The 25,221-nt window shown below is 51.2% G+C and overlaps 13 protein-coding genes across 13 annotated transcripts; 9 read left to right on the forward strand and 4 right to left on the reverse strand.

The window, feature by feature from the left end:
• Positions 1-851: 851 nt before the first annotated feature.
• J4E82_005009 (uncharacterized protein) lies at positions 852-1,952 on the forward strand (the record flags this gene model as incomplete). The annotated part of the gene is made up of 3 exons (XM_051731280.1): positions 852-1,386; positions 1,563-1,646; positions 1,795-1,952. 3 exons carry the CDS (start codon positions 852-854, stop codon positions 1,950-1,952), a joined length of 777 nt encoding a protein of 258 aa, XP_051588961.1.
• A 667-nt stretch (positions 1,953-2,619) lies between these two features.
• Positions 2,620-3,897, forward strand: J4E82_005010 (uncharacterized protein; the record flags this gene model as incomplete). The annotated part of the gene is made up of 1 exon (XM_051731281.1): positions 2,620-3,897. One exon carries the CDS (start codon positions 2,620-2,622, stop codon positions 3,895-3,897), a length of 1,278 nt encoding a protein of 425 aa, XP_051588962.1.
• A 619-nt stretch (positions 3,898-4,516) lies between these two features.
• Positions 4,517-5,884, forward strand: J4E82_005011 (uncharacterized protein; the record flags this gene model as incomplete). The annotated part of the gene is made up of 1 exon (XM_051731282.1): positions 4,517-5,884. One exon carries the CDS (start codon positions 4,517-4,519, stop codon positions 5,882-5,884), a length of 1,368 nt encoding a protein of 455 aa, XP_051588963.1.
• A 728-nt stretch (positions 5,885-6,612) lies between these two features.
• Positions 6,613-10,905, forward strand: J4E82_005012 (uncharacterized protein; the record flags this gene model as incomplete). The annotated part of the gene is made up of 7 exons (XM_051731283.1): positions 6,613-6,760; positions 6,815-7,267; positions 7,327-7,538; positions 7,585-8,560; positions 8,932-9,277; positions 9,439-10,350; positions 10,401-10,905. 7 exons carry the CDS (start codon positions 6,613-6,615, stop codon positions 10,903-10,905), a joined length of 3,552 nt encoding a protein of 1,183 aa, XP_051588964.1.
• A 131-nt stretch (positions 10,906-11,036) lies between these two features.
• J4E82_005013 (putative secondary metabolism biosynthetic enzyme) lies at positions 11,037-12,002 on the reverse strand (the record flags this gene model as incomplete). Its single annotated transcript, XM_051731284.1, has 2 exons — positions 11,037-11,501; positions 11,556-12,002. 2 exons carry the CDS (start codon positions 12,000-12,002, stop codon positions 11,037-11,039), a joined length of 912 nt encoding a protein of 303 aa, XP_051588965.1.
• Positions 12,003-12,572: 570 nt separating this feature from the next.
• J4E82_005014 (uncharacterized protein) lies at positions 12,573-13,862 on the forward strand (the record flags this gene model as incomplete). The annotated part of the gene is made up of 4 exons (XM_051731285.1): positions 12,573-13,276; positions 13,334-13,429; positions 13,482-13,774; positions 13,828-13,862. 4 exons carry the CDS (start codon positions 12,573-12,575, stop codon positions 13,860-13,862), a joined length of 1,128 nt encoding a protein of 375 aa, XP_051588966.1.
• Positions 13,863-14,626: 764 nt separating this feature from the next.
• Positions 14,627-15,558, forward strand: J4E82_005015 (uncharacterized protein; the record flags this gene model as incomplete). Its single annotated transcript, XM_051731286.1, has 2 exons — positions 14,627-14,916; positions 14,967-15,558. The coding sequence occupies 2 exons, from the start codon at positions 14,627-14,629 to the stop codon at positions 15,556-15,558; spliced, it is 882 nt and encodes a 293-aa protein (XP_051588967.1).
• Positions 15,559-15,918: 360 nt separating this feature from the next.
• J4E82_005016 (uncharacterized protein) lies at positions 15,919-16,905 on the forward strand (the record flags this gene model as incomplete). Its single annotated transcript, XM_051731287.1, has 1 exon — positions 15,919-16,905. One exon carries the CDS (start codon positions 15,919-15,921, stop codon positions 16,903-16,905), a length of 987 nt encoding a protein of 328 aa, XP_051588968.1.
• A 264-nt stretch (positions 16,906-17,169) lies between these two features.
• J4E82_005017 (uncharacterized protein) lies at positions 17,170-18,853 on the reverse strand (the record flags this gene model as incomplete). Its single annotated transcript, XM_051731288.1, has 3 exons — positions 17,170-17,853; positions 17,910-18,427; positions 18,478-18,853. 3 exons carry the CDS (start codon positions 18,851-18,853, stop codon positions 17,170-17,172), a joined length of 1,578 nt encoding a protein of 525 aa, XP_051588969.1.
• A 1,066-nt stretch (positions 18,854-19,919) lies between these two features.
• J4E82_005018 (uncharacterized protein) lies at positions 19,920-21,137 on the forward strand (the record flags this gene model as incomplete). The annotated part of the gene is made up of 3 exons (XM_051731289.1): positions 19,920-20,175; positions 20,223-20,643; positions 20,699-21,137. The coding sequence occupies 3 exons, from the start codon at positions 19,920-19,922 to the stop codon at positions 21,135-21,137; spliced, it is 1,116 nt and encodes a 371-aa protein (XP_051588970.1).
• A 462-nt stretch (positions 21,138-21,599) lies between these two features.
• J4E82_005019 (uncharacterized protein) lies at positions 21,600-22,661 on the reverse strand (the record flags this gene model as incomplete). The annotated part of the gene is made up of 1 exon (XM_051731290.1): positions 21,600-22,661. The coding sequence occupies one exon, from the start codon at positions 22,659-22,661 to the stop codon at positions 21,600-21,602; it is 1,062 nt and encodes a 353-aa protein (XP_051588971.1).
• A 288-nt stretch (positions 22,662-22,949) lies between these two features.
• On the forward strand, positions 22,950-23,954 carry ESF2 (RNA-binding ATPase activator esf2; the record flags this gene model as incomplete). Its single annotated transcript, XM_051731291.1, has 1 exon — positions 22,950-23,954. The coding sequence occupies one exon, from the start codon at positions 22,950-22,952 to the stop codon at positions 23,952-23,954; it is 1,005 nt and encodes a 334-aa protein (XP_051588972.1).
• Positions 23,955-24,151: 197 nt separating this feature from the next.
• On the reverse strand, positions 24,152-25,108 carry J4E82_005021 (uncharacterized protein; the record flags this gene model as incomplete). Its single annotated transcript, XM_051731292.1, has 1 exon — positions 24,152-25,108. One exon carries the CDS (start codon positions 25,106-25,108, stop codon positions 24,152-24,154), a length of 957 nt encoding a protein of 318 aa, XP_051588973.1.
• Positions 25,109-25,221: the final 113 nt, after the last annotated feature.

Genomic DNA, 25,221 nt, shown 5'->3' on the forward strand with positions numbered 1-25,221 from the left:
AAATAATGAAATCTCCAACCTACCCGGCTCGACAAACTCGCTGAGCATGTCTCGTCCTCTTTTACGTGATCTCTGGAGTCGAAGACCACCAGAATGGGTGGCGGGCGGAACACTGACCTACATTGCAGGGCTAGGAGCAGAGTCAGCACGCTACGTCGTTCGCTGCCGGTCTCTCGCATTAACAGATGTGATTTTCGGCATGCATGTCACTGTTCAGGCCACCGAACAAGTCTGTAGTGACCTTGCAAGCTTGTCATGTGCTAAACAATGCTGCCAGATATGTCGGGACGAAGCCCGGGTCCACTTTGATTACTGTGCATGTGGCGTAAAGTAGATGCATGCAGACCAATTATCGCCATGGTGAGATAGCATGCAGGGGCACACGCTTGGGTAGCGAAAGGCTGGCGCGTTGCGGGCCCAGCAGAGTTGACAGTGACAGGAGAAGCACAAGACAGGTGGACGAGGGTGCGTGGTACCGATGGATGTGTACCAGCAAATTCCAAGCGGGCAGCATCATGGCCACGCGTTGAGGCGGTGTTCTCGGCTCAGTAGTGGCTCTTGGTGGAGCCAGCGGGTCGTTCTTGCCGCATTCGCGGATTGCGGAGAAGGAGAGCAAGGCGGCGACGGCGACCTTCCAATCGCGCACGGTCGCCCGACCTTCCATCACCCACGCATCAGAGCCCCAATACATCTCAACACCAAACTATTCTTCGCTGCCGTTCCCTCTGCGACGACGACGACGCTGACCGGAAGAAATCTCCCGTCGTGCATCCGTCATCCACTCGCTTGACCTCAATCAATCGCTCGCTCCTCCTATTGCCGCATAACATCGCGAGTGAAGCCGGCCAACCATGGCGTCTACAGCGGATCAAGCCCCCACGGCACCACAGAGCACTCCACAACAAGCGGGCGCAGGGTCGCGACCACAGAGCAGGAGCGACCAAGGTCTGTCGTCAAGCCCAGTCGAGATGAGGACTCTCCAGGCGTCGGGCGTCGTGCCAGCCTCTGCGAACACGGGCACGCAGGTTGCAGAGACACCCGTTACAGCTCCGATAGCGACTTCCACACCACCTGCAGTCGAGACCAGCGCCTCTGAGAATGCGCCTGTCGCTGCTTCTCCGTCTGCGAAACCCGCACCTCCCGCTGCGTTAAATCGCGCAGAGACCGAGGCGATTGGGCCGTCGACGGATACACCAGCTGCAAACCCAGACAACACCAACGGCCCCGTGCTCGTGATAATGCTGCTCCTCACTAGTGGTGCGAGACATCCATACAAGATCGAGGAGAAGTACCTGAAGAAGCGCAACATCAACGTTGAGAACATGGACCCCTACAACATCAGTGTATACACGCTCAAGGAGCTGATATGGCGGGACTGGCGAGAAGGTACGCATGCGCATTTCTTCCTTGCTCTGCGCACAAGTCGGGTCATGCTTGGCTGGGCAGTGGGGTGGCTGTGTCGCCAGCTTTCTCTATCTTGATCTGCATAAAGCTTCGAGCGCAATCGCAACTTGACACGCACTTCCGTACCTCCTTTGGCAAACGCTAACTACTCTCCACAGAATGGGAGACTCGACCTACGTCGCCAGTCTCGATACGACTGATCCACTTTGGTCGCATGCTCGACGACAAATCGCCACTAAAAGGTAAGAACCTCTTCTCTATCAGCTCATGTCTTGGCGTGGCTTGTCCAACCGCTCGGCACACGCTTCCTACTGGCCGAGCCAGCTACGACGCGCAGCTTGCATAGGCCAACCCTTACGAGCTCATGGTGCAGCTACTGACAACGGACAGATTGCCGGTTCCAGACAGACTCCCCTAACGTGGTGCACATGACAGTTAAGCCACAAGAGATGGTCGACGACGAAGAAAACGCTAAGACCGGAAAGACTGGGAGCCGAAGAGATACCGAAGATGAGCCTACAGCTGGCTGCCGCTGCATCATCTTATAGTTATCGTATCCGTTGAAGCCCAAACTCCGGTTACCATGTTCTCTTCGAACGACATTCAGGGTCGGCAAAAGTATATACAGCGTGTAGCGAGGGATGGTGAATCGTGTTTCTGTTTGTCGCTTTTCTTTTAGCGCACTCCGAGAGTTACTCCTGGTTATCGTAATTGGCCGTTGTAGGCGGCTTTGGGTCGCGGCGTTCTCCTGAAGCGAATTGGGTATTTTCCTCGCTCAACACTTTCTAGTTTCTGTTTCTTTGCGTGCATATGGGGGTTTGCAGTAGTTCGGTCGAATCTGGAGCAGGTTCGTTTCTTTGTCCATTGTATAAGTACATACATTCTAGGGATGGTATATTGCTGGATTAGGATTATTTTGGGGATAGACCGTATTGAATCTTTCAACCTTTTAACTTCGACCTTATGAAATGAAGAGCAGACCAATGTGGAAATTAATGTCGACTCGGTGTGAGATGCATCTTGGGTAGCGGCATTGTGTATAGGTGTTTGCAGAATTGGACCCTGCCCAGGCGATGGTTCCGAGGCAATGTTCCATGGCGTCATCGTTTGAGTCTAGCACTTGAAGTACCACAAGCTCCGATGGCTCTTCGCGTCACACCACGCAACGCACTTCACAACCAGACAACCAGACAACCCCATCCCAGATAGCTCAACATGGTGCTCGAAGACATCGAAAACACAGCCCCGGAAGGCTTCTCAGACAACCCATATCCCTCGTCGGACGACCCATATGCATCCGCGTCGCCGCCATCCTCAGGCGCTCGCTTCGACGCGAGCACCCTACCCCAGCCATTACCTATCATAGGCACCTTCATGGGCTTCTCCGATCGCGCTGTCCGCTTCAAGACCGAGACTACCCTCAAGTTCGCCGAGCGCAAGGTTGGCCGTCAACTAAACTCGGAGGAAGCACAGGCGCTCGCATACCACATATACCAGCTTGAGCAGACAAAAAGCTATTTCGCTGCCACGGGTGCAGCTGCAGGAACATACCAATGGTACAGGACCTGGGACAAGATGAAATACCCCTTCTATCAACCCAAGGTCGAGGACATTGATCGAAACAAATTTGGTCCCATCAAGGGCAATATGGCGCAGTTCGCACGACATACATGGCGATTCTCTTTATATGTGTTGGTGGCAGGACAGATGGGCAACATCATCGGCCAACTTCTCGCTCAGCCACTTGCTGCAGTTAACACATCAAACGATCCTAAACTGGAACAGTTTGGACAGGAGTTGAAGGCTTCGTCACACGCCGAAGGACAAAGGACCGCACAACAAGGACGCGAGATTCAGGACAGGCGACGAGAGTTCCAGGAGCAGGTGAGGAATCGCGCGGGAGGTGGTCCTTCGCCACAGGCTAGGTGGGGTAAGCAACCCCAAGAGAACGGCGATGGAGGGGACGACATGAGCCCGACCGCTGGAAACGAAACATGGGGGACTCAATCTGCAGGAACAGACACGTGGGAGAGTTTCTCGAACGATACATCGCAATCGACTTCACAACGCCAGCAGGGTCCGCCATCTACTGAAGCTTGGAATCGCCAACCATCTCCACGACGTCAGTCTGCACAGTCATCATCACTTCCTTTCGACGACGACGCTTCTCCTACCGGCGGCCTCTTCCAGGATGAAGTCAACAACCCGCAATCGCAGCCCCAGCCGCAAGCAAGGCCTGGCGAATCAAGCTGGGACCGACTTAGACGCGGTGGTGCGCCAGCGCCCCTTCAAAAGCCACAGCAGCAGTCACGGAGAGCAGAGCCTGAGCGCAGGGAGCAAAGAGAAGGCTCCACGCTCGGGGATTCATACACATTTGTTGAGGGTGATGATGAAAGAGCTATGGAGAGGCAGCGCGCACAGCAAGAGTTTGATGCTAGGTTAGAGCGAGAGCGCCAGGGACGCGACTTCAATGACGAAAACAAGAAGTGGTAAGGGGCGGCGATTGAAAAGTAAACATTCGCGAAATGTGAATAATCGACTGCGTATCCATCTCTCAATTCATGTGAGTCATGAGTTTCGGGCCTTAGGTGTTGTCGCTAGATAAGACGTACCGTGGTTGTACACCCGTGCTGCCATCGCTTGCCCATATCTTCTAGGCTCCACAGAGAAAGAGGTGAGAGCACGAATGAAGACCAAGTGAGCGCAACTTAATACGAATGCTCCTTCACCAGGACCCATCTCTCTAGTTTTGCCCTCTGTAAATTCTACCTCACCTCTCTACCCCGCTTCAACTTGAACCTCAGACGACCCATTCGCTTCTTTTGATAAGAAGCTGGAAAACTTGGGTAACGTACCTTGTGCCGTATCTATGAAAGACCCGCAGTTACTTCTACCAACAGACTACTGGCCACTTTCTAGCCCCGTGAGCTTACCTGACGAAACCAGGTACTGCTACGAGTGCAACGCAACCTCCGATGAGACAGAGGAGAGGACTCAATCACAGCTTTCTTGTGACAGCTGCGGCAAAGTCTTCTTCGACAAAGAACATACCAATACAAATAGTTCGTCAAGAGTTATTCCTGGTCGGCCGACGTTCTATGGTCCGAATTCTATGGATCCTTTACACGCTTTCGAGACTGCGAACCAAGCTACGGACCCTCGAAGGATCATGGAAGAGAATGGCCCTTCATTAGTTGCAGATGGTGAAATTGGCAATGATTCTTCTGGTCGAACGCATATGAACCTCTCCCGTCCTTACGCACAGCTATCCTCCAGCAACTACTTATACGGCGTTGTCCTCCCACAGGTATCGGACAGCGGCTACGAGCCTCCTAGCTATCAGCACTACGTCAACACAGCCTCCTCCACAGCTGGCTTTTCCTCAGCTTTTACACCCAGTCCTGAGGCTGATACTCTCACTCAAGAAACTGGGGAACACGAAGTCCATACCCCAAAGATGGTGTCTAAAGCTCCAAAACGGACGTGTCAACCTCGTACGTCTGAATGTGAAGTGTCCAAGTTCCACAGATTCATGGATCTCACCCTAGAGCTACGTCGATCCATCTACGCCTTCGCGCTTCATACGGGTCGCCCCATCAAACCGCATCTGTGCGACTACCCTGCTCATGATACTATTCAGTTTCACGATGACAACCAGCTTGATCATTTTGCGACCAGCGATCTTCTCTGTATCACTCGTGTCAACAAGGAGACCCGTGCCGAGGCCCTCCCCATCTTCTACTCTGCCAACATTTTTGAGGTCGGTCCGGATACTACGACTTATTTTGACCGCCTGGCTTACTTGGGTCGCTTTGACATGATCCGCCACGTCCGGTTCAGCATCGAGATGCGCAAAGAGAGTACATCACCCGGTCTCCTTCGCCGTATGCACCAGTACATAAAGGAAGCTGACGCCTTCGAGAAGGGGCTGGCTCAACCTCCCGGCCGGCGTCTTTGGTCGCTCACGCGCCACCCGCAGTATACCTATGGCGGTATCCCAGAACTCAACACACTGATCGCGCTGATGAAGCTCACCTCTCCCTTAGCTGGTAAAGACCAGGGCAGGAGCAAAGAAAACAACGCATCCCGCTCCAAGCTCGTCGTCCCTGTTCTCAGCGCATCCGCTATGGCTTCTTTTGACCGCCTAAAGTGGTTCACAGCCGTCATGTACGGTCTCGGCATCCAGATCCCCTACGTCGAGAATATGCCATTCTCCTCTGTCCCCGGCAGCACGGTAGATATTACCTGGCACCAGCGATTTCAGAAGAAGGACTTTGGCGACGTCCCCGAGTACGTTAATCCGGTCGATAGTACCGGCCAGACGGCGGCTTACAAGCGTGCCGTTGAGTTAGACCCGGAGTTGGAAGAGAAGTCGAGACCCAGAGGGTGGGCTTATATGCGTACCACTTGTGTTGGTGGCAACTCCGGATGGTTCGATATCACGACTGAAGGTGGAGGTATTGGATATGGTCCGCGATAGCCTCTTTTGGTGAAATTTCTACACTGGATAGGAATTTCGATAACAAATAGAATTTGGAAATGAGCGATGTGTTCAATTCGACATGAGTCTATCGGAAAGACATATGTGTGATAATGAGACAGTCTTCTAGAAGATATCAGAAGGAGAATAGCCACATCAGAGAACTGCTACCCGCGTGGTCATATGCCAGGTATTGCCGACTACGAAAAAAAGCTAATGTTGAACAGGTTTGGTAGCTACATCAACCTAACTAGGAAATACATCATTGAGTGGAAACTTGAAGCATTGTACGGCACCACTAAAGAGTGTGTACCTATCAAAATAGAAAGTTGGTTGGGTTGAGTATGGAGAAACTAACGCGTGGGAGGCCTAGAGCACCCGCAGGCTGTGAGAAGCGGGTACACCCCACTCAGCACACCTCACTTCAACAATTCGCAACTACCGCTTACTTGATCGCTACTCAGATATCTACCATGTCTCTTTGCCAAAGCTGCATATCAATTCCCTTCCGTGCTCTTCAGCGCGGTGAGTATCCTCCAGGATGGAAAAAGGATTCCTGGGTCGATGGAAATGGTCAGCCATGGGGATGCGACAGCCATATTTGGACATGCAACAGACGTCAGACCACACTACCGCAATTGAGGGAAAATGCTGTCAACTGTGTGTTATGCAGCATGCTTATTCACAATTTGGAACATAGGCCAACGTACAATCGACTTTCACAAGAGATGGATCTGGATGTTACTCCTGTGTGGCTTCTTCTACCTGGATCCGAAGGCATTTATAATCAGAAGCTCGAATTGCATCTCGAGCAGCAAACTCCTCATCTAGAAAGCCCTGTAGAGGCGACTGCTGTGGAGTTTCGGAGTAGATTTGGTATGTAGCATGAGGTCCCACCTGGGCTCGGTATGACAAGCTTATGAAACCCAGACACTCCATCTCCGAACCTTTTTCGAAGCGTAAAACTAGAGAAGCTACTCGACCCGGTACCGTTGAAACAGCTGAATTATTGGTTTCACGATTGCAATACTGGACATACAAAATGCTCTGGTCTTCAGAAAGATGTAGAATTACCTACGAGGGTCCTGGACCTGTGCGCCATGCCCAGCGCAGATGTCATGATTGAGCATGTACATGAGTGGGAGGATCTGTTCCTTCCGAGCGAATGTAGACTAGTTGAAACCACCACAGGACAGCTAGGAAAGTATGCCACGCTCAGCTACTGTTGGGGTAGCGGTCTGCCGTTTATAACTACCAAGGAGACTTTGTCATCGAGAAAGAGTGGCATCAGCTTTCGGGATCTTCCTAAAACTCTTCAGGATGCCGCCATGATAGCGCGGTATCTTGGTCTTCGATATATATGGATTGACTGTCTTGCCATTGGTACGAGTTCAAGCCTTCGATCTTGATCTATAAACTGACCTTCATGTCCTTACCTGTAGTACAAGATGATGCGGCAGACTGGGAGAAAGAGTCAGCTGTCATGGCTGATATCTATTCAAACTCATACATAAACATTGCCGCATCGAATGCTTCGCACTGTGGGGCGGGTTTCCTAGGACCACGGAAGATGCCATTGACCGAACGTATCGAAATTCGCGACGACGAGGGCGATCTGGAGCTGTACCTCGTTGCTCAACAAACGCGAAACAATGTAAGACTGCGTAAGAAGCATCCATGAATAGTCTGACATGACCTAGACACTAGTGAGAGATCCACTGTACCAACGAGCCTGGGTTCTACAAGAGCAACTACTACCAACACGTTCTATACATTTCGGAAGCGACAACATGCTCTGGCGGTGCCCTAACGGCATTGAACACGAAGAGCAAAACAAACAATGGACACACCTGTACACTCTCAGTGCCGTAGTAACCTGCATAGGTCTACCACCAGGTGCATCGTTTGGACAAGACGCCTGGTTCCAGCTGGTTCGGGACTACACCTCGAGAGGTATTACCTACTCCAAAGACAAGTTCCCAGCCATATCAGGTGTCATGACTGTTTTACGGCGCATGACTGATGACATGAGTTACGCTGGACTCTGGAAGCGCAATTTCCTCAAGTGGCTTTTGTGGATACCTAAGCATGATATTGCACCTTTTAAGCGGCCTGATAACTGGATAGCTCCTTCTTGGTCATTCATGTCTGGAGATGGCCCGGTAGACTACAGCCTGGGAGCTCTCAGTTATAACATGAATGCGTCGTTACGAGAGTTTTGCGCAACTCTCCAAGAGTGCAGTGTCACGCCCAAGGGCCTGAATCCTCTCGGCGAGTTGACGGCTGGCTTTGCCCGAATCACTGGTTCAGTAGTGGCTCTTGCTCAGATCTCACAGAATTCGGAACAGCACACCTACTTCTCGTGCAGCGTTCAAATGCGCGATCGGAAGGCGCATCCTGCGCGCGTTCTGTTCGATGTCGACACCCACGAGCGCTGCGATGTTCTGGTGATTGCGCCAGCCTTTGGAATAGCAATCATCTGCACGAATGAAGAGCGCAGCGAATACGTAAGGGTCGGACTGGTAGTAATTCAAACAGTAGATCTCAATGATGCGAAGGGCGTAAGTAGAAACCTTGACTGCGATGAAACTATCAAGAATGGAAACACTGACATTCGTCCAGGATTCGAGGCACTGGTATCCGGAAGCATCAGCTTATCCCAAGCCACGCTCGATTGTGCTTCTTTAGACGGAGTTGTAAATGCAGTGGTGGTTAAGCTCGGGTCTGCGTTGATCATAGCGGATATATCGGAAATAACTTCCCCGCATTTGATGTCTATTAGGTACCCTGAATCAGGACTCCACAACAATGACAACCTCGGTCTTATTGTCAAACGAATCGCGCCTTTAACCATGGATATCTCTAATTCTCTTCGTGCAGTAGCTCCACTGACTCCGGGAGATTGGGGTTTTGTAGATGGGTCAGACATTGTGTCTCTGAATTAATCGTCTGAAATAGAAGAATCCCTAGGAGGCGAAAAGCACGATGGCATGTAAGTCCTTTCCCCTGCCCTGTCGCGGTGCCTTGGAAATGCTGAGACATCAAAGTACCCATAATTGCTGGAGCGGCTGGCACAGCAGCAGTCGCAGCCTACCTGAACGCAAAACACCACATTGCTCATGACCTCAAGAATGCTCGTGGCGGGCTCTCACAATCACAAGATGTTGTAGATTTCATTACCGATCGCGCCATCCGAAAACGCGTTCTTACCTACCATGTCTTCGAAGACCAGGTTCGCAAGCAGCCCAACCACCCCTTCCTCGTCTTCGAAGGCAAGGCATGGTCGTACAAACAGTTCTTCGAGGCTTTTACAAGAGTGGGGAATTGGTTGATAGATGACCTCGGCATACAAGTAGATGAGGTGGTTGCTATGGATGGCGGGAATAGCCCAGAGTATTTAATGCTTTGGTTTGCTCTGGACGCGATTGGAGCTGTTCCAAGCTTCGTCAATTGAAATTTGACTGGAACGGGGTTGGTGCATTGCGTGAAAGTGAGTTTGCTGATATTCTACCTATGGTATTAGACTGATCATTGCAACAGATATGCAATTCCAGGTTTCTCATCACAGACGCCGATGTCAAGAGCAATGTCGAACCATGCCGTGCCGACCTCGAGGAAACAGGCATAAAGATTGAATATTTCGATACATCATTCTTTGCATCTTTATCGAACTCGACTCCTATACCAGACTCACGTCGCGAACAACTTACCATGGAGTCTATCCGCTCACTCATGTATACTTCTGGAACTACTGGATTGCCTAAGGCCGTGATTTTGAGCACCGGTCGCGAGCTCTTGACGGGTTATGGTGTCGCAAAATACTTGGATCTCAAACCAGAAGCCAGAATGTACACATGCATGCCACTTTACCATGGCGCTGCACACGGACTCTGCGTGACACCGATCGTCCATGCTGGCAGCACAATCGTACTAAGCCGGAAATTCTCGCACAAGACCTTCTGGCCCGAAGTAGCAGCTTCAAATGCGACCATCATACAGTACGTCGGCGAGCTCTGCCGATACTTGCTCAATGGCCCAACGAACCCATACGAGCGAAAACATAAGGTGCAAATGGCCTGGGGCAACGGTATGCGCCCAGATGTATGGGAGCCCTTCCGTGAGCGTTTCAACATACCCATCATCAACGAACTATATGCGGCTACGGATGGATTGGGGTCGACCTTCAACCGCAATGCGGGTCCTTTTACAGCTAATAGCATTGGTCTCCGAGGTCTGATCTGGAATTGGAAGTTTAGGGACCAGGAAGTGAGAGTGAAGATGGAAGTTGACACCGAAGATATTATGAGAGATGCAAGAGGCTTTGCGATTCGATGTGGAGTTAATGAACCAGGTCAGGTCTTGCATAGGCTGACACCTGAAACGGTGGCCAGTGCACCGGGTTATTACAACAATGAGGGTGCAACGCAGGGTCGAAGGATCACTGATGTGTTCGAGAAGGGTGATATGTAAGTCTCAGTTATTAGGAGACTGATGTGCGACAGGCTGACAATAACAGGTGGTTCAAGTCTGGCGACATGATGCGACAGGATGCCGACGGCCGCGTCTTCTTCGTCGACCGCCTTGGTGATACTTTCCGTTGGAAGTCTGAGAACGTGTCCACAAACGAAGTAGCCGACATGATTGGCAAGTTCCCACAGATTGCTGAAACTAACGCGTACGGCGTGCTTGTACCTGGTTATGACGGCCGCGCGGGAGCTGCTTCCATTGTCATGGCGGACGGCGTTACTGAAGCGACATTTGACTTCTCAGCATTGGCGAGGCATGCTAAAGCAGTCTTACCGAGCTATGCTGTACCACTCTTCTTAAGAGTAACACCTGCATTGGAATACACAGGTACTTTGAAGATTCAAAAGGGCAGGTTGAAGAAGGAAGGTGTAGATCCGGAAAAGATTACGGGTGAGGATAAACTGTACTGGCTGCCTCCTGGAAGCGATCGGTATCTGCCATTTGCGAAAAAGGACTGGGAAGCCATATTGGAGAAGAGAGTGCGTCTGACATAGCATGAGAACATATTAAGTATCTCGGAATTCGTTCCAAGTGAAATTGCGCGGTACCAAATCTGATGCTACTTAGGTACGCAATCATAGTATCGACGGATAGTGATGTGAGAGCAGACATGCGGGCATTCTCGTCACGTCGCCCAAGGATGACCTCCTTTCCCAAACTTCGCATCACAAAAAGCCAACTTCGTCAACCTCTTTTCCAAAATCTCTTCCTTGTGCATCTCCATCTCCTCGTAATCCCAGTTCACACTCACCATGCTGCCTCGCAACCACTCTGCTCTCTCGGTAGATAGGAAAAGTGTCAAGCCTCCTGTTAGCATGGGATCGTCAAGGGCATACTCCAGATACTGCTTTGGCGGCATATCTGTTGCAACGAGGCCGGGAAAAAGGCTAAATGTGCGGATGCCAGGCTGTTCATGATGAAGGAACTCCATGAACTTGGTTTGCGCGAGTTTACTGGGGATGTAGGAGGAGAAGTCGGGATACATGTCGCCTAACGTTCCTGTCGAGACAGAAATTACTGTGCCCTTGCCGTCCGGTGCTTGGGCGAGGAAGTGGTGCACATTCAGATGTACGGCTTTGACGTTGACTTCCTGGGTAGGTGTCAGTAACCATAAAGGGGCATATGGAAAAGAGAGGGATCCTACGAAATCCTGCCACCATTTTCCCGGATCACCCTTGCCGATCATAGCTTGCGTCAAGGATCCGGCGTTATTGACGAGGACATCGATTCGGCCAACTGCTTCTCCTGCTTTCTTCCACAACGTTGCAACATCTTCTTCCTTCGTGATATCGATGGGCCCGAAGGAATGTACGCTCGTATCATCTTGGACTGTGGCTTCCAATGTCTCAACAACCTCTTGTATCTTCTTTTGGTTCCTTCCGGTTATGACGATGGCCTTAGCACCAGCAGTTCTCCATGCTTCAGCAATCGCCCGACCAATGCCACCTGTGGCCCCAGTGATGAGGACTGTCTTGCCTGCAGCTGAGAGAGCAGGGTTACTAGGATTCAGCAACGGGTTGTTTTTACGATGGACTTTGCTTGTGAGTTGGACAGGCCAAGTTATCGCATCGTAGTCTGGTTGGTCAGCCATTGTCCTGGGAACCGATAAAGGGAATATGTTCCAATTACGAATGGTTGCTTGAGGAGTATAGCATTCATTGTACAATTATTTTCGGTATCCATAATATCATCTGCCGTACCCACAATATGCGGCACGTTGCAACTACCTTCCGGAAAGGGATGCCGATGCCGATGCACGATTGCGGCGCAGACCAACTTCGCTAGTAGGGAACGCACGTCGCATATCCTGCGGATACGGGAATAGGATGCCGAACCATGAACAGGCCTCCTATTTCCAGCACTTATGGTGAAATCATTGGAGGTATTCAAGAATAAGCTGCGAAGGATGAGGGAGGGGCGGTTCTGCACGGAAGGGATCGCCTCGTCCCCTTCGTCTTCCGCAGCCTCAATCTACACGGGACGATGCAACTGAGCCGCAGGATCAAACGTAGCGAAATTGTGATATGTGGGATCATAGACAGGCGCACAATAATGCAAGCCATCTCTTTCTGTGATATTTTGCCAATCACTCTTCAAGCACAACCCACGATACCTTTCGGTCCTGGCCCGCCACTGGAAGACCAGTCGTCCGAGGAGCACAATGGCTTCAACAGATCCCACACAGACTCCGATCCTTCCTCCGCCGCCCGGCCTAACGACCAACTTCGTGAACCCTCCGACGCTCATGCCGGCCGTGATTGTCGGCACCACGATTATCCATCTCTTCACTCTACCTTTCATACTGGCTCGCGCCTATGTCAATGCATACGTAATGAAAGCATGCTGCATTGAGGACTACCTCTCCTACATCTCATACGTTGGCTGTATCGCCTACACCGCAGCCATCGTGCATGCTGAAACCGTCGGTATGGCTCGACACATGTGGGACATCTCTATGGTGACCTTCACGGAGATATCCTATATCTGCAATATCGTGTTCGTTTGCTACACGGCCACGAGCGGACTCGCGAAGACTGTCGTCTTCTTGCAGCTTAAGAAGATCTTTACCACGAGGTTTCGGGGTGTCGTTTTCTGGGTGATTGTTGGCTCGTTGATTGCTAATGCGCTGTTCTATACTGCCATGTTTTTCCTGTACGTCTTTACATGCTGGCCAAGGGAGAAAATATGGGAACCAAGTATCGAAGGGAAATGTATCGATTCGAACAAACTAAACATGGCTATGGGAACTCTGAATGTTATCAGTGACGTGGAAGCATTCGTGGTACCAGTTTGGGCGATATGGAAGCTGAGTATGAAGCTGCAACGGAAGATCGCGGTCTTGGCGATTTTCGGCGTGGGCGCAATGTAGGTTTTGCAGCTGCCATTCAAACGACATGCAAAGACTTTGCTGATGTATATTAGTGCTGTCGCAATTGGTTGTGTAGGACTGTACTATCGAGTCATCCTGCTGCAGCAATCTGACTTCTCCTGGCTACTGACCCAAGCGGGTTTGATCTGGTAAGTCGATTGTCATACTCCTTTGAAGAGACGCGGGCTTAACACAACTCAGTATGGCTGAACTTGCCATCGTCATCATCGTGGGGTGCTGTCCGTACGTTCCCCGCGTGAAGAATCACCTTCGCCCATCGTCCACACCCGAAAGTTATGAGAATAGCAAGCGGACGCCTGTGCCTTTGGAGCAACGTTCGAAGTTTTATCACCTGGAAAAGTATCTGGATACCAATGCTAGTGTGTCGAACCTCGGGTCGAGTGTCTCGGAAGAGCACCTAGAGCTACACCAATATTGCGAAACAAAGTCTAAGTACCGACCAAAGGGCTTTGGCGGCGACGATCGTGTCATTAGTAAGTTTTGCGTGTAGTGTAGAAACAAATGATTGCTAATAGTTGGATTGTAGTGCGTACTACGCATGTCGAGCAGTCGATTTCGTAGATACGTGTGCGAGAACTGGGCAATACGGAGCAGCTCGTCTGGTGTATACTAGTGTTAGATTCCGAACATGAATGGCCCATACAATAACTCCATCGTGTTCCCACTATCTCCTGTTTACCGAGCACTAGTCGTTTGTGATGGCTAGGAAGAATGACGCGTGAATCTCGGTTGAAGTCGTATAACATGTGCGGAACTTGCTGAGTGAAGGCATTGAGCATGTGAGCCACCAGCACAGCGAATGAGCGTGGAAATGCCGTCTCCCTGGTGGTGTTTGTTGGTCCAGTAAATCTGACTCTTCCGGATAATAGGTTGTGTAAAGTGGTCGCACTGGTTCGGAGGGATCTGCAGCCTCATCGGCACTGCACCACACGACTTCAGGCCCACCAAGGAGGAGACGATGCCATCTCAATTACCGTACGCCTGGAGGTTCTGCATACAATATGCAGAGTGACTTCATAAATATGAATCTAATTAAGAGAGTGATTGAAGAAATAAGACATGTGAAGGGTCCGAGTAGATGGAATGGCACGTGCACAACAAGCCGCGCTTTAGCGTTGGCGCGCTCGCGGGTGGCGATCTCTTTAGTCAGCCAGACTGATGAGTTTCGCAGGTCCAGCCGTAGTCTTCACTTCTCAAAGACACAACCTCTTGCGCCGTTCGCTATACAACCTCCACACGAAGCCCGTAACCATATACACGACCGGAATTCATAACTGTATCCGCTTCAGTATCGAAGATCCATCAACGCTACCACAACCACAACAATGGGAAAGGCCGAAGCAGGCAGCACAAAATGGGTCGCCAACAAGATGAAGTCCAAGGGCTTGCAGCGGTTGCGCTGGTGGTGTGAGCCTTGCCAGAAGCAATGCCGCGACGCAAACGGGTTCAAGTGTCACGTTCAGAGCGAGAGCCATGTCCGGAACCTCCAAATCGTTGGCGAGGATCCCAAGAAGTACATCCAGGGCTTCAGCAACGACTTCCAAAGGGACTTTGTGAATCTCTTGCGAACTGCGCACAACGAGAAGTGGATTGGAGTAAACAAATTCTACAACGAGTAAGAATTCTTGGTTCATGCGACAGAGAACACACACTGACTAGCTTTAGGTACATCCGAGACAAGGAACACGTCCACATGAACGCTACGAAATGGAGTTCACTGACCGAGTTCGCCAAACACCTTGGACGGGAGGGTATCTGCCATGTCAAGGAAGACGAGAAAGACGGATTGATGATTGCTTGGAGAGATACTTCTGTTGCAGCTGTAAACAGGCGGAATGAGATCGCGGAGCAAGAGGCTGCTGAGGCTCGAAGCGGTGCTGGCGAAGACAAGATGTTGAAGAAGATGGCAAAGCGTGCACAGGAAGAAGCCGAAGCCAAGAAAGCTATCGAGGCCAAACGAGCAGCGGCTCAAGCGGCTGTTCAACAACAGGTCACCCCACCAGCAGAAGGAGCGTCGCCGACAGAGGAGCAGAAGGCCGACTCCCCGCTCGATGAACAGAAGCCAGGGGATGGGAAGGAAGATGCCGAAGAGCCTAAGGCGGATGCAGCGCCTGTTAAGCTAAGCTTCGGCTTGAAAGCCAAGGCTGCGCCTGCGAACAAGGCTGGACTGGGTCAAATGAAGAGCCAGAGCATATTCAAGCGGAAGAAGGACGATGCGACATCGGAGCAAAAGCCGGCGAAGAAAGTTAAGTTATGAGTGATGTTATAGCGCTGGTCTTTTTATATGCATAGCACGGCGTTTGGGTCATCAGGTTACGGATAGGACAATGGGGCTGGATTTCCAGATAACCCACATACAATATATCGGCACGCAGTGTAGCCGCTTTCAGCGTGTTCTGCAGTCCCTGAAGGCTATCGCGACATTTCGCGTTCGGGTGCACGCGTCATACCATGTCTGACTTAGCGTCGTTCGGCGCGTCTACATCATCGAGACGCGTCTTCCCTACCACATATCTCCACAAACGTCTCCCGCCACTTCGAAAATTTCTCGTTCTTTACTTCTTCGCCCTGCGAATTCGTCGCGAGCACGTTGAAACTCTCATCTACTGTCGCAAGCATGTCTATCCTCACTTTGTCGTCTCTCCCGGACCCCATTCTACATCTAATATGTGTCTACCTCGCGCCTGACCGACCCACTATCAACGACGATGAACACGGCCAATGCCCGACCCTCTACCGTCCTATCATCAGCCTCTCCTTGACCGCACACTCACTTAATCGCATTTCCTCGAGATACATCGCGACCAACATCAGTCTCACAGATACATGCGCGCGCTGGGATTTGTTCCTACGCACCGTAACGACGAACCCTACTTACGCGTCGAACGTCAAATACCTAAGACTAAAAGAGAGCTCGGTCGAAGAAGAGATTGGAATGTTAAACAAAACCTCGACTGGAGAAGAGATTGAGAAATCGCCTTCGAAATACCAATACGAATACATCGCAGACATGTTGAAGGCGTTGACTGGCTTAGAGGCGATATATGTGCATTACGGCATATCGGCATATGCTGGTCATATCGTACACTGTCTTACGCACAAGCCACTGCCGCTATGGGATACGATACGAGTGGTGCGATTCGATAACACAAACGCCTGGGACGAGGAGTGCGTTGTGCAACTCGATCTCGAGCGCAAAGAGAAAGGAGAAGAGGAAAGCACACACCGCAAATATACTACGGGGACAGAACAACTCAATGAAAGCCTAGAAGGCTTGAAAATGACCAGTTTTCTTGAAATTCCGGACGTTACTGGTGTCATCGCTACAACTCGCGACTTCGAGAACGATGGCGATGACCAGGATGACGCGGATTGGGCGGACGAAGACGAGGAGGGAGTAGATGACGACAGCGATGGGTGGAGTGAACGCGACTACGAAGACGATAGCGAAGACAGTGATTGGGATTCTGAAGATGAAAGCGATTACGAAGATGATTGGGAAGCTGAGTATGGATTTATTGTACCAAAGGCTGAGCCGGTCAAAGATCTATCGGTTCCGAACACTGCGGTTGTAGTTCCTGGCAAAAGTCTTCTAGACTTTTGAGCCTGTGTGGGATACGCAGTTATTTGATTGCTGGGTAAAAGGGACTAGGTATGGTTCTTCTGCTGTTTGTATATTATATTGTATTACTTTGTTAGGTTTTTGGATTCGATCAGGCATCGAATCCAGCAACATCATCCTGAGTAGAGTCTTTTAATGCTAGACATGGCTTCCCGGAGCAACCCGTTCGAACTTGGATTCATAAACTGATTTTGAAAGTATGGAGTAGATAAAACAGTCAATGTCTACTCTTCTCCCAACAAGCCTTTATCGCGTCCTGAGAAACCTGACCGTCATCGGTGGTGCTCCTGCAGTGAAATGGTCCAGAATACCCTCCCAGTAAGCGTTTGCATCCGTTCCTTCATCCAGTACAATGTCAAACTCCGCGACCACCCTTCCGATCACACTCCTCAGTTCCATCAAAGACAGCGCCTTCCCTGCACAGCTATACGAGCCAGTCGAAAACGGTATGAACGCTTGTCTATTGAGTACCAATTCAGGCTTCGTCGTCCATCGCTCAGGAATGAACTGATCAGGTGCAACGAAGTTCCTTGCATCGTGAAATAGGGGAAATAGAGGTATATGCACAATCATGTTCCCTGGGATGAAGCGCCCATTTACCTCCATGCCTTGTGGGGGTGTAACGCGTTGTGAACCGAAAAAGACTGAAGGCCACATGCGCATTGACTCCTGAATTACAGCTTCTAGCATTGGCATGGGGCGCTGGCAGTCGTAATTGTCGATGTTCGCAAGAAACTCAGCGCGGACAGCGGCTATATAATGGGGATGTGTAGCGAGGTGCATGAAGAGGAAGGTCAAGGCTGAGGAAGTCGTTTCGCTGCCGGCGGAAATGATGAGACGTGATTCGCCGTAGAGGAGTTCGCGACCTTCTGGTGTTTTGGGGGTGGAGTTTATGAGGTGTGAGATTAGGTCGGGTTTGGCATCTCGGACCTAGATGAAGCTGTCAGTATTGGTTCCTATTGGAATCCCAAAGGGAGAGACGTCACCTGCATGCGTGCTTTCATCTGACTGACGCTCCAGTCTCGCCACTCCTTCATGGGTCCTGCGAACGAGGTAAGTACACCAATCGCGTTCATCAGCCATGGCATATGATACATGTATCCCAGCGCCTGGACGCTATTCGTGAAAGTAGCAAGAACACTAGCAGCGACATCACTTTGCTCGCCTTTGATGAAGCCCATTGGTTTGCCAAAAGCCAGTGCTGCCATGACGTCGTAGCTGTAGTATGTCGCGTACTCAAACAGTGGAATGGATCTTCCTTCCTCGCTTCTCAATCGTGTAAGCAGCTGATCTGTGAAGTTCTCGACCTGCGGCGCATAGTCCGAAAGCGATATTTTCATCGCGTTGTCCCAGACCTTGCGACGCTGGCGGTGGAATGCCTTGTCGCGGTTGAGATGTAAAGACTTCTCCATGACGTCAAAGAAAGGACCCTTCGATGTACTTGATTGTGCTCCCAGAATTGGTTGAATCGCAGCTGCATCAAAAATAGTGAGCTCACGTGGCCCTGACGGTGTTAGTACTGGATCTGGAAGGAAGTACATAGGTTGGACAGACCTGTCCTAACATAGTCGCCATACCGACTCTGCAACCGCTGCAGAACCCGATGATAATGCAGGCCACTGTCATACGTCTGTTTGACAGTCCACCATCGCGATAGCTTCGCGGCCCAAGGTCCCGGATAGACGTTGAGTGCATGAAAAAAGGCACGGTACGCTCCGATGTACAGCCACAGTGGAACCCAGAAGAAACTCGTCACCAGTGTCGCGGCGACGAATCCAATGTAATAGAATAGAACCCAGTATACGGTAATCGCTAGTCCAAGAATCTGAAGGGTCAAATGGTCGACTTCCACTCGTCGCAGGACAAATTCGTGCAGGATGACCGCCGACAATGGTGCGAACACAAAGACAGTGGTGGGAACCGACTCCATGGTCTGCTGTGTATGAAACTATGATCCCGTCCGAGTGTCCTGGGACTCAGTAGTGATCAGCTGTCTAGACAGTGGCGGCCGACAGATAGTTCTCCGCTGTTAGCCGATTTAGATGTTTTCTCCGCTCCAAACGTATCCTTGAATCAAGTATGGCGGGTGCTAGTATTCTACCGTTGCAATTGCAATGGGTGGTATTTATCGGGAGTACAAAACGTGGAAGATTTGCAGGTGCGTCGTGTTTGCCCGGAAGCCGACAGTCACACGTGGAGAACTGGTGCGAGAACCCGATCGACGGACCCAGTTCATGAAGTGGGACATGCACGGTTCCCGTTTGTCCTGCAAACTGCAGATTGCCATTCCAGTTGGTGCTCCGCAACAGGAATCTTGCCGCATGCTGATTAGCATGCAGGGGTCAGCATTTTATTGCTGGGTTCCGTCACACACTATCGTACATAGCCGACTAGCGCCTCGGTACAAACTCATCTCTGGTTAGTGTTCCAACCTGTCGATATCGTGGAGTTTTCTAGTAGCCCAAAGCTGTCTAGTTCTTTGGGAGAAATGTAGTGTAGCCTCAATTCTCCGAGCACCACCTTATTGGATGCGGGAGTGCCATATTGTGTAACTTCGGTACGTGAATCAGCGTTGCTGCTGCATGCGACGCTTACCCTTTCTGGGACAGGAATGTAAGAGTCCGCCAGGCGAAGCGGTGGCAAGGCCTCCAAACGGTTAGAGCGGATTGAGACAACGGGTATAAGCATGGCAAAAAGGACGTAGTTCCTCTTTCTTTGGTTTTATGAGGATCTTGTCTGGCATTTAGATAGGAGAGCGCATGTCCAAGAACCTTGTCCGGCCAGAGCATGCGCCTGCGTATTATGGTTCCACTGTTGAAGGAGCAAGGTTGTACGGGAAAGATCATCTGTGTACCCTCGTGTCGAGCTAGCATGGTAACTCAAACTGCTCCAAAGATAAGTTCGCTGCGAGTCCGGGAGTAAGCACGAGGTCCTAGCGATCCCGCCCTCCTTTCAAAGTCCTGTCTCTTCCTGCAAGCCCACGGCATTCCCCATCTATGATGACTTCGAGTACGACCGAGTCGGGCGTCTTGCCTGCACCCCCTGGTGTTGAGACAGACTTCAGTGGTGACCGAACCGGTCTTCAAAGTAGGATCATCGTGGTGTATGTCGTGATGACGATACTTTCCACCATCGTGCTTGGACTACGACTGTATACTCGCATCTTCATCCGCCGTATGACAGGGCTGGACGATGCGCTGGTAGTCCTCAGTTGGTGCGGCTGCATAGGATGGATGGTCGTATGTTTCCAATGTGCGTATGCCGCTAGTCACTCTGTACACGACTGACTTCAAGTATAGCTTTCCAGTATGGGTTCGGTCAGCACCTCTGGAATGTGACTATGGAGCAACTGATGGGCTACACGAAGATGCTTGTCGGCATCATGGTGGTGTATGTTTGGACACCAGCTCTGGCCAAACTCTCATTGTTAGCACTCTACTACCGTCTCAATCCGGACCGGAAAGTCCAAGCATCCATCTACGCATTGGCAGTCCTAGTCACCGGATACTCATTGGCTATCACCATCGTCGCCGCCGGACCATGTAATCCGCGAACGCACACCGACCAAAAGTGTCTTACGGATCTCAACCTGTTCATGGCATGTATAAACATTATCACAGACTTCTTGATCCTCTGTCTGCCGATACCTATGTTGCGCGCGTTGCAGTTGCCCATCAAACAAAAGGTATTACTGGGTTTGGTGTTCGCTCTGGGATCTGGGTAAGCATCCCCAGTTGGTGTGCCGTTTCGCGTTGCGTGCTGACAGCCTCTACAGAGTGGTCGTCATATCCACTGTCCGCATTATATATGTCTACAGTATGATCAGTGATCCTGACTCGACTTACAACGTGGCCAAAGCGTGCATTTTCTCTACAGTCGAGCTCAACGGCGGAGTCATTTGCGCTTGTATCGCGCTCTTGAAGCCTTTCATACAGAAGTATATGCCCTGGATACTTTCCCTCTCGAGCGGAAGCGGGAGCGGAGACGGATCCAGAATTCGCAAACTGAAGATGTTTGTGAAGCGAAGTGGAGAGAAGAGCTATGAACTCCAAAGCGCAGATGCAGATGCGACCAAGCATATCGATAACAGATTGGATCGCCGGATCGCCGTAACAAGATCATACAGTGTTTCGGGTTCGAAGACAGGTAAAAGCGATGGCGACAGCATGGAGGATCTCTTTGCGCCGACCGCAGGCTGGAATGGTGGTCGATAATCGCCTGCCATACAATCGTTCGAGGAAGGCGGTTGGAAACTATCGTGGGGACACGCAAGAAAACCGAAAGAGTACTTTGCGCGGGCTTCTCTGAAGACAGCTACTAGAGATAATGCGAGCATGAGCTTGGCGCAAGCCTCAGTACAGTGTCTCCCATTGAAGGACTATAACTTGTTAGAAAGGCTAGTGACCCTACTCCGGAGGCATATAAGAATATGAGCCTTGTGTATGTATCTTTGTAAAAGGAATCAACATGTTTTCGAGAAGCCTAGTCGAGCTCTGATATAGATTTGCTTATAAGGGTGCCAGACGATCGAAAACATAATGGTTAGCGGTCACGTCATTAAGGATTTCCCAGCACTTACGCAACGAGAGTAAAGCCAGCTTCGTCAGGTCAGGCCAGGCCAGGGTATCAATTTACTGTTCGTTAACTACAAGCACGATAGATCAGAACTTCGAACCTCAAGCGTCAACCTCTGCCCTTAGATTCTGGCGTCCACGAGCGATCGCATCGCCTAGATCCATGTTGGAAGCTTGCCCGCGCATGCTCGAGATGAAGCGACGTCCACCGTCCTTTTGTATCTTCTGCTTTTCCTCCTCCTCTCTATCCTTGATTTCCTGTTGTCGAACACGCTCGGCCCGCTGCTCCTCGAGCGATGTCGCCTCTGCTTGCATAGCGGCGAGACGATCGGCCGCGCTCTGATGGGCTTCAGCATCATTAGGTTGTTTTCTAGGCGGCGTGCGATCCCGTCGTCGGTATGTATGGCGGTCGCGAAGGTCGCCACGATCCTCTCTCCTACGCGGTGATTGAGAACGATCTCGCCGGCTGCCGTGCTTGCGATAGGGTGATCGTGAGCGAGATCTTGACCGTCTACGGTGGCTGTCACGATCGCGACGATCGTCGCGATCCTCCCTCCTGCGCGGCGAGCGTGATCGATGACGCCGGCTGTGTTTGTGCTCTCGCTCTCTGCTCCGCTCCCTATCCCGATGTTTGTGCTTTCGCTCTCGCTCTTTCTCTTTCTCGCGCTTCTCAGCATATTTGGCCTCTTTCTGCGCGTCCTTCATAGCCTTCAACTGCATCTCCATCTTCTGCTTTTGTATCATGAGGAGCGGATCTTGCAGGACTTTCTTTTGCGTGTCGCGAGCGTTATTCGCGTTGGGATCGGCAGCGGCGGCATCGATGCCGACGGCAGCACCTTTCTGTAGGCTCTGTGTGTCGTTGTCTTTCAACAGATTGTCAATCCTGCGCTTGCCCAGTAGGTAGCCCTCGCGCTCCTCCGTAACGCCTGCATCACCACTTGGGCCCGCGTACATCCAGTCTACCCGTCGCTGCACGACTTTGCCGCCATTCTCAGCTTGCAATCGTTGAAGCTCCTCGATTTGTGCTTCTTCTTCGCGTTCCTTGCGAAGTTTCTCGATCAATTTGCGCTCCTCGAGCGCAGACTTCTCCTCTTTCCATACCCTCTCTTGATTCTTGCGCAAGTGCGGATGCCAGGATTTCTTCAGGTTGAGGTCGCCTCCCATGTTTGCGGATGGTGAATGCGATGTGGATGTGATGTAGGTGTGAGAAGGTAAAGGAAGGAAGGCTGGGCTGGATGATGCGCCACAGGCCGCCAAGACGCTAAGTCGGGCCCCACCCAAAAGTTACTGTAACCTCCGCGACTTCTCCGCAAAAGTTTCGAGTGAACAAGTGCGCCTGCATATCGCCCGAGCATACACATTGCGCCAGACTTTGCTCTGCTCCAATAACGTTGTGCGCATTTCATACCATCCAATACGCTTCGTTTGCACAGCAATTCGTACGACACAGCAATGGCGACACGCAAACGAAACGAATACCTTGACGTCGAGGAAAGCGAGGATGAGGAGAGGGGCTACGATTCCGAAGAAGAGAGCAGAGCGCGCATGCTCCCGGCATCAAAGCGACAAAAAGTAGACCACGACTCTGAGGACGAAGAACAAGACGAAGAAGTGGATGGAGAAGAGGACCAAGGTTCCGGCGAAGACGAGGACGACGAGGACGAGCAACACGCGGCGAAGCGCTTTCCATCCAAGAACGCCGAACTAGCACATCTCGAGAAACTTGCTGCATCTCTTCCCTCAGAACTGAAGCTACAATCCACAAAGCTTGGAAAAGCCTTACCACCATCGTCACTCAAGAAAGACAAGTCCGGCGTGATATACCTCTCGCGCGTCCCACCCTTCATGAAACCAGCCGTAATGCGCTCGCTCTTGACACCATATGGCGCTGTGGGCCGCATTTTCCTGACTCCAGAAACCAGTACCTCCCGTACTCAGCGCCTGCGCAACGGAGGCACGCGTCGCAAACTTTTCCTTGATGGCTGGGTAGAATTTATACACAAGCGCGATGCCAAATTCGTCGCCGAGAACTTGAATGCACAGACAATGGGGGGTAAGAAGAGGGGCAGGTGGCATGATGAAGTGTGGAATATCCGATACTTGAGTGGAGTTAAGTGGCACAATCTGGTCGAGCAGATCCAGAATGAGAACGCAGAGCGTGCGGCAAGACTCAGGTTCGAGATTGCACAGGGCAAGAAAGAGAACAAGGCATTCTTGGAGAATGTGGAGAGAGGCAAGGTTGCTAGTGGAATTGAGGCTACAAGGCGGAAGAGAGGGGATGATGTTGACGGTAATAATGCGGCAGTGGAGGCAGCAGAAGCAGTGCAGGAAGCAGATGGGAAGCCAAAGAGGAGGAAGGGAAGGCTAGAGTTCTCGCAACACACGACTACGAGCAAGGCGATGAAGAAGCCCGAGCCAGGCCAGGATGTGAACAGGGTATTGAGTAGTATGATGTAAAGTGAGGCGCATGATATCCAAGAATATGAGTATATTTCAGACTTCAAACTATGTCTGGTGTCCTGTATGAGGTGGAACTTCGTACCGTAATGCAATAAGTGTAACGCCAAATTCCCAATGTCTTTTCGCATGGACAACGCCGGCCCTTTAGAGCAAAATGCCAGGGTATAGTACAATAGTTTCGTTTTCTCGCCTCCTTAAATCGCTGTTCCTCGCTCGAAGCTGTCCCGTATCTCGCTTGTGTATTTGTTGTAGAAGCGCGAGAGCTTGTCGTTGAACTGCTTGTTCTTCTGGTTGATGTACGTGACATCGCCGACATCCTGTTCGTCGCGTATACCCCTTGCGGCCCTGGCCTTCAACCTTGCACGCTCGCCCTTCTCCAGGTCTTCTACTAGCCTATCGACAGCTTCTTTGGATGGCTTGTGATCGTGGCTATACGCTTCGTCGACTGGTGTGTTGATGCGCCCTTGGTTATCGACTGTGTAAATCTCGCCTGCGTCCGTCTCAACGAGTTGGAGAAGGCCGGAAGATACTTGCGATTGCAGTTTCTTTGCTTTCTCCTCTGCGTACGCTTCCATATCTACTTTGCTCATCTGACCAATCTGCCTTTTGTACACCTTGTTCGCCTCGTTCCTGTAGTCTGCAAATGCGACACCATCCCTGTTCTTCGCTTTCTTCTTAAGTCTCTTGTCCCAACTTTCGCTCTCTTCAACCGTGTAGTCCCAATTCCTTTTACGCTCGAAATCAGGGTCTTCGGATTTCAAGAGTTTGTAGGAGGCTTTCTCGTTGAGTGCGCCGAGTTTGGAAATTTGCGCAAGGCGAGAGCTACGATCTTCAGCATCGCGGACCTCGCGCTCTGTCGCTTTACGGCCGTTTACTTTGGCGGCTTGGAGCGCTTTGAAGCGGGCCATTCGTGCGGCAAGGGCGACCTTCGGGTCGGGGTTTGTCGTTGTGGCTAAGGAGTTATCTTCTGGCGCAGTGACTTCCTGGTTGGAAGTCGCATCCGGTGTAGGTGTTTCGGTCGCGCTCATGGTGGTTGAGGCTTCCGCTTCGTCGATTTTCAGTGGTGCAGACACGGTGATGATCTCGTCGTCGGTCTTTGAAGGGGCTTCAGACGCATGCGCCGCTTCGTCTATTTTTACTGGGTTGGCCATGGTGGGTGATTGTTGCTATGAGGACAGTCGCTCTTCCGCGAATTGCTGGATTGACGACTGCCAAGAAACTAGCGCGACCGCCATTGATGCGACAGCCTCAACCACGGATAGAA

This window comes from Alternaria postmessia (genome assembly GCF_024291825.1).
Source record: "Alternaria postmessia strain BMP 2775 chromosome Unknown scaffold_25, whole genome shotgun sequence".
Taxonomy (NCBI): domain Eukaryota; kingdom Fungi; phylum Ascomycota; class Dothideomycetes; order Pleosporales; family Pleosporaceae; genus Alternaria; species Alternaria postmessia.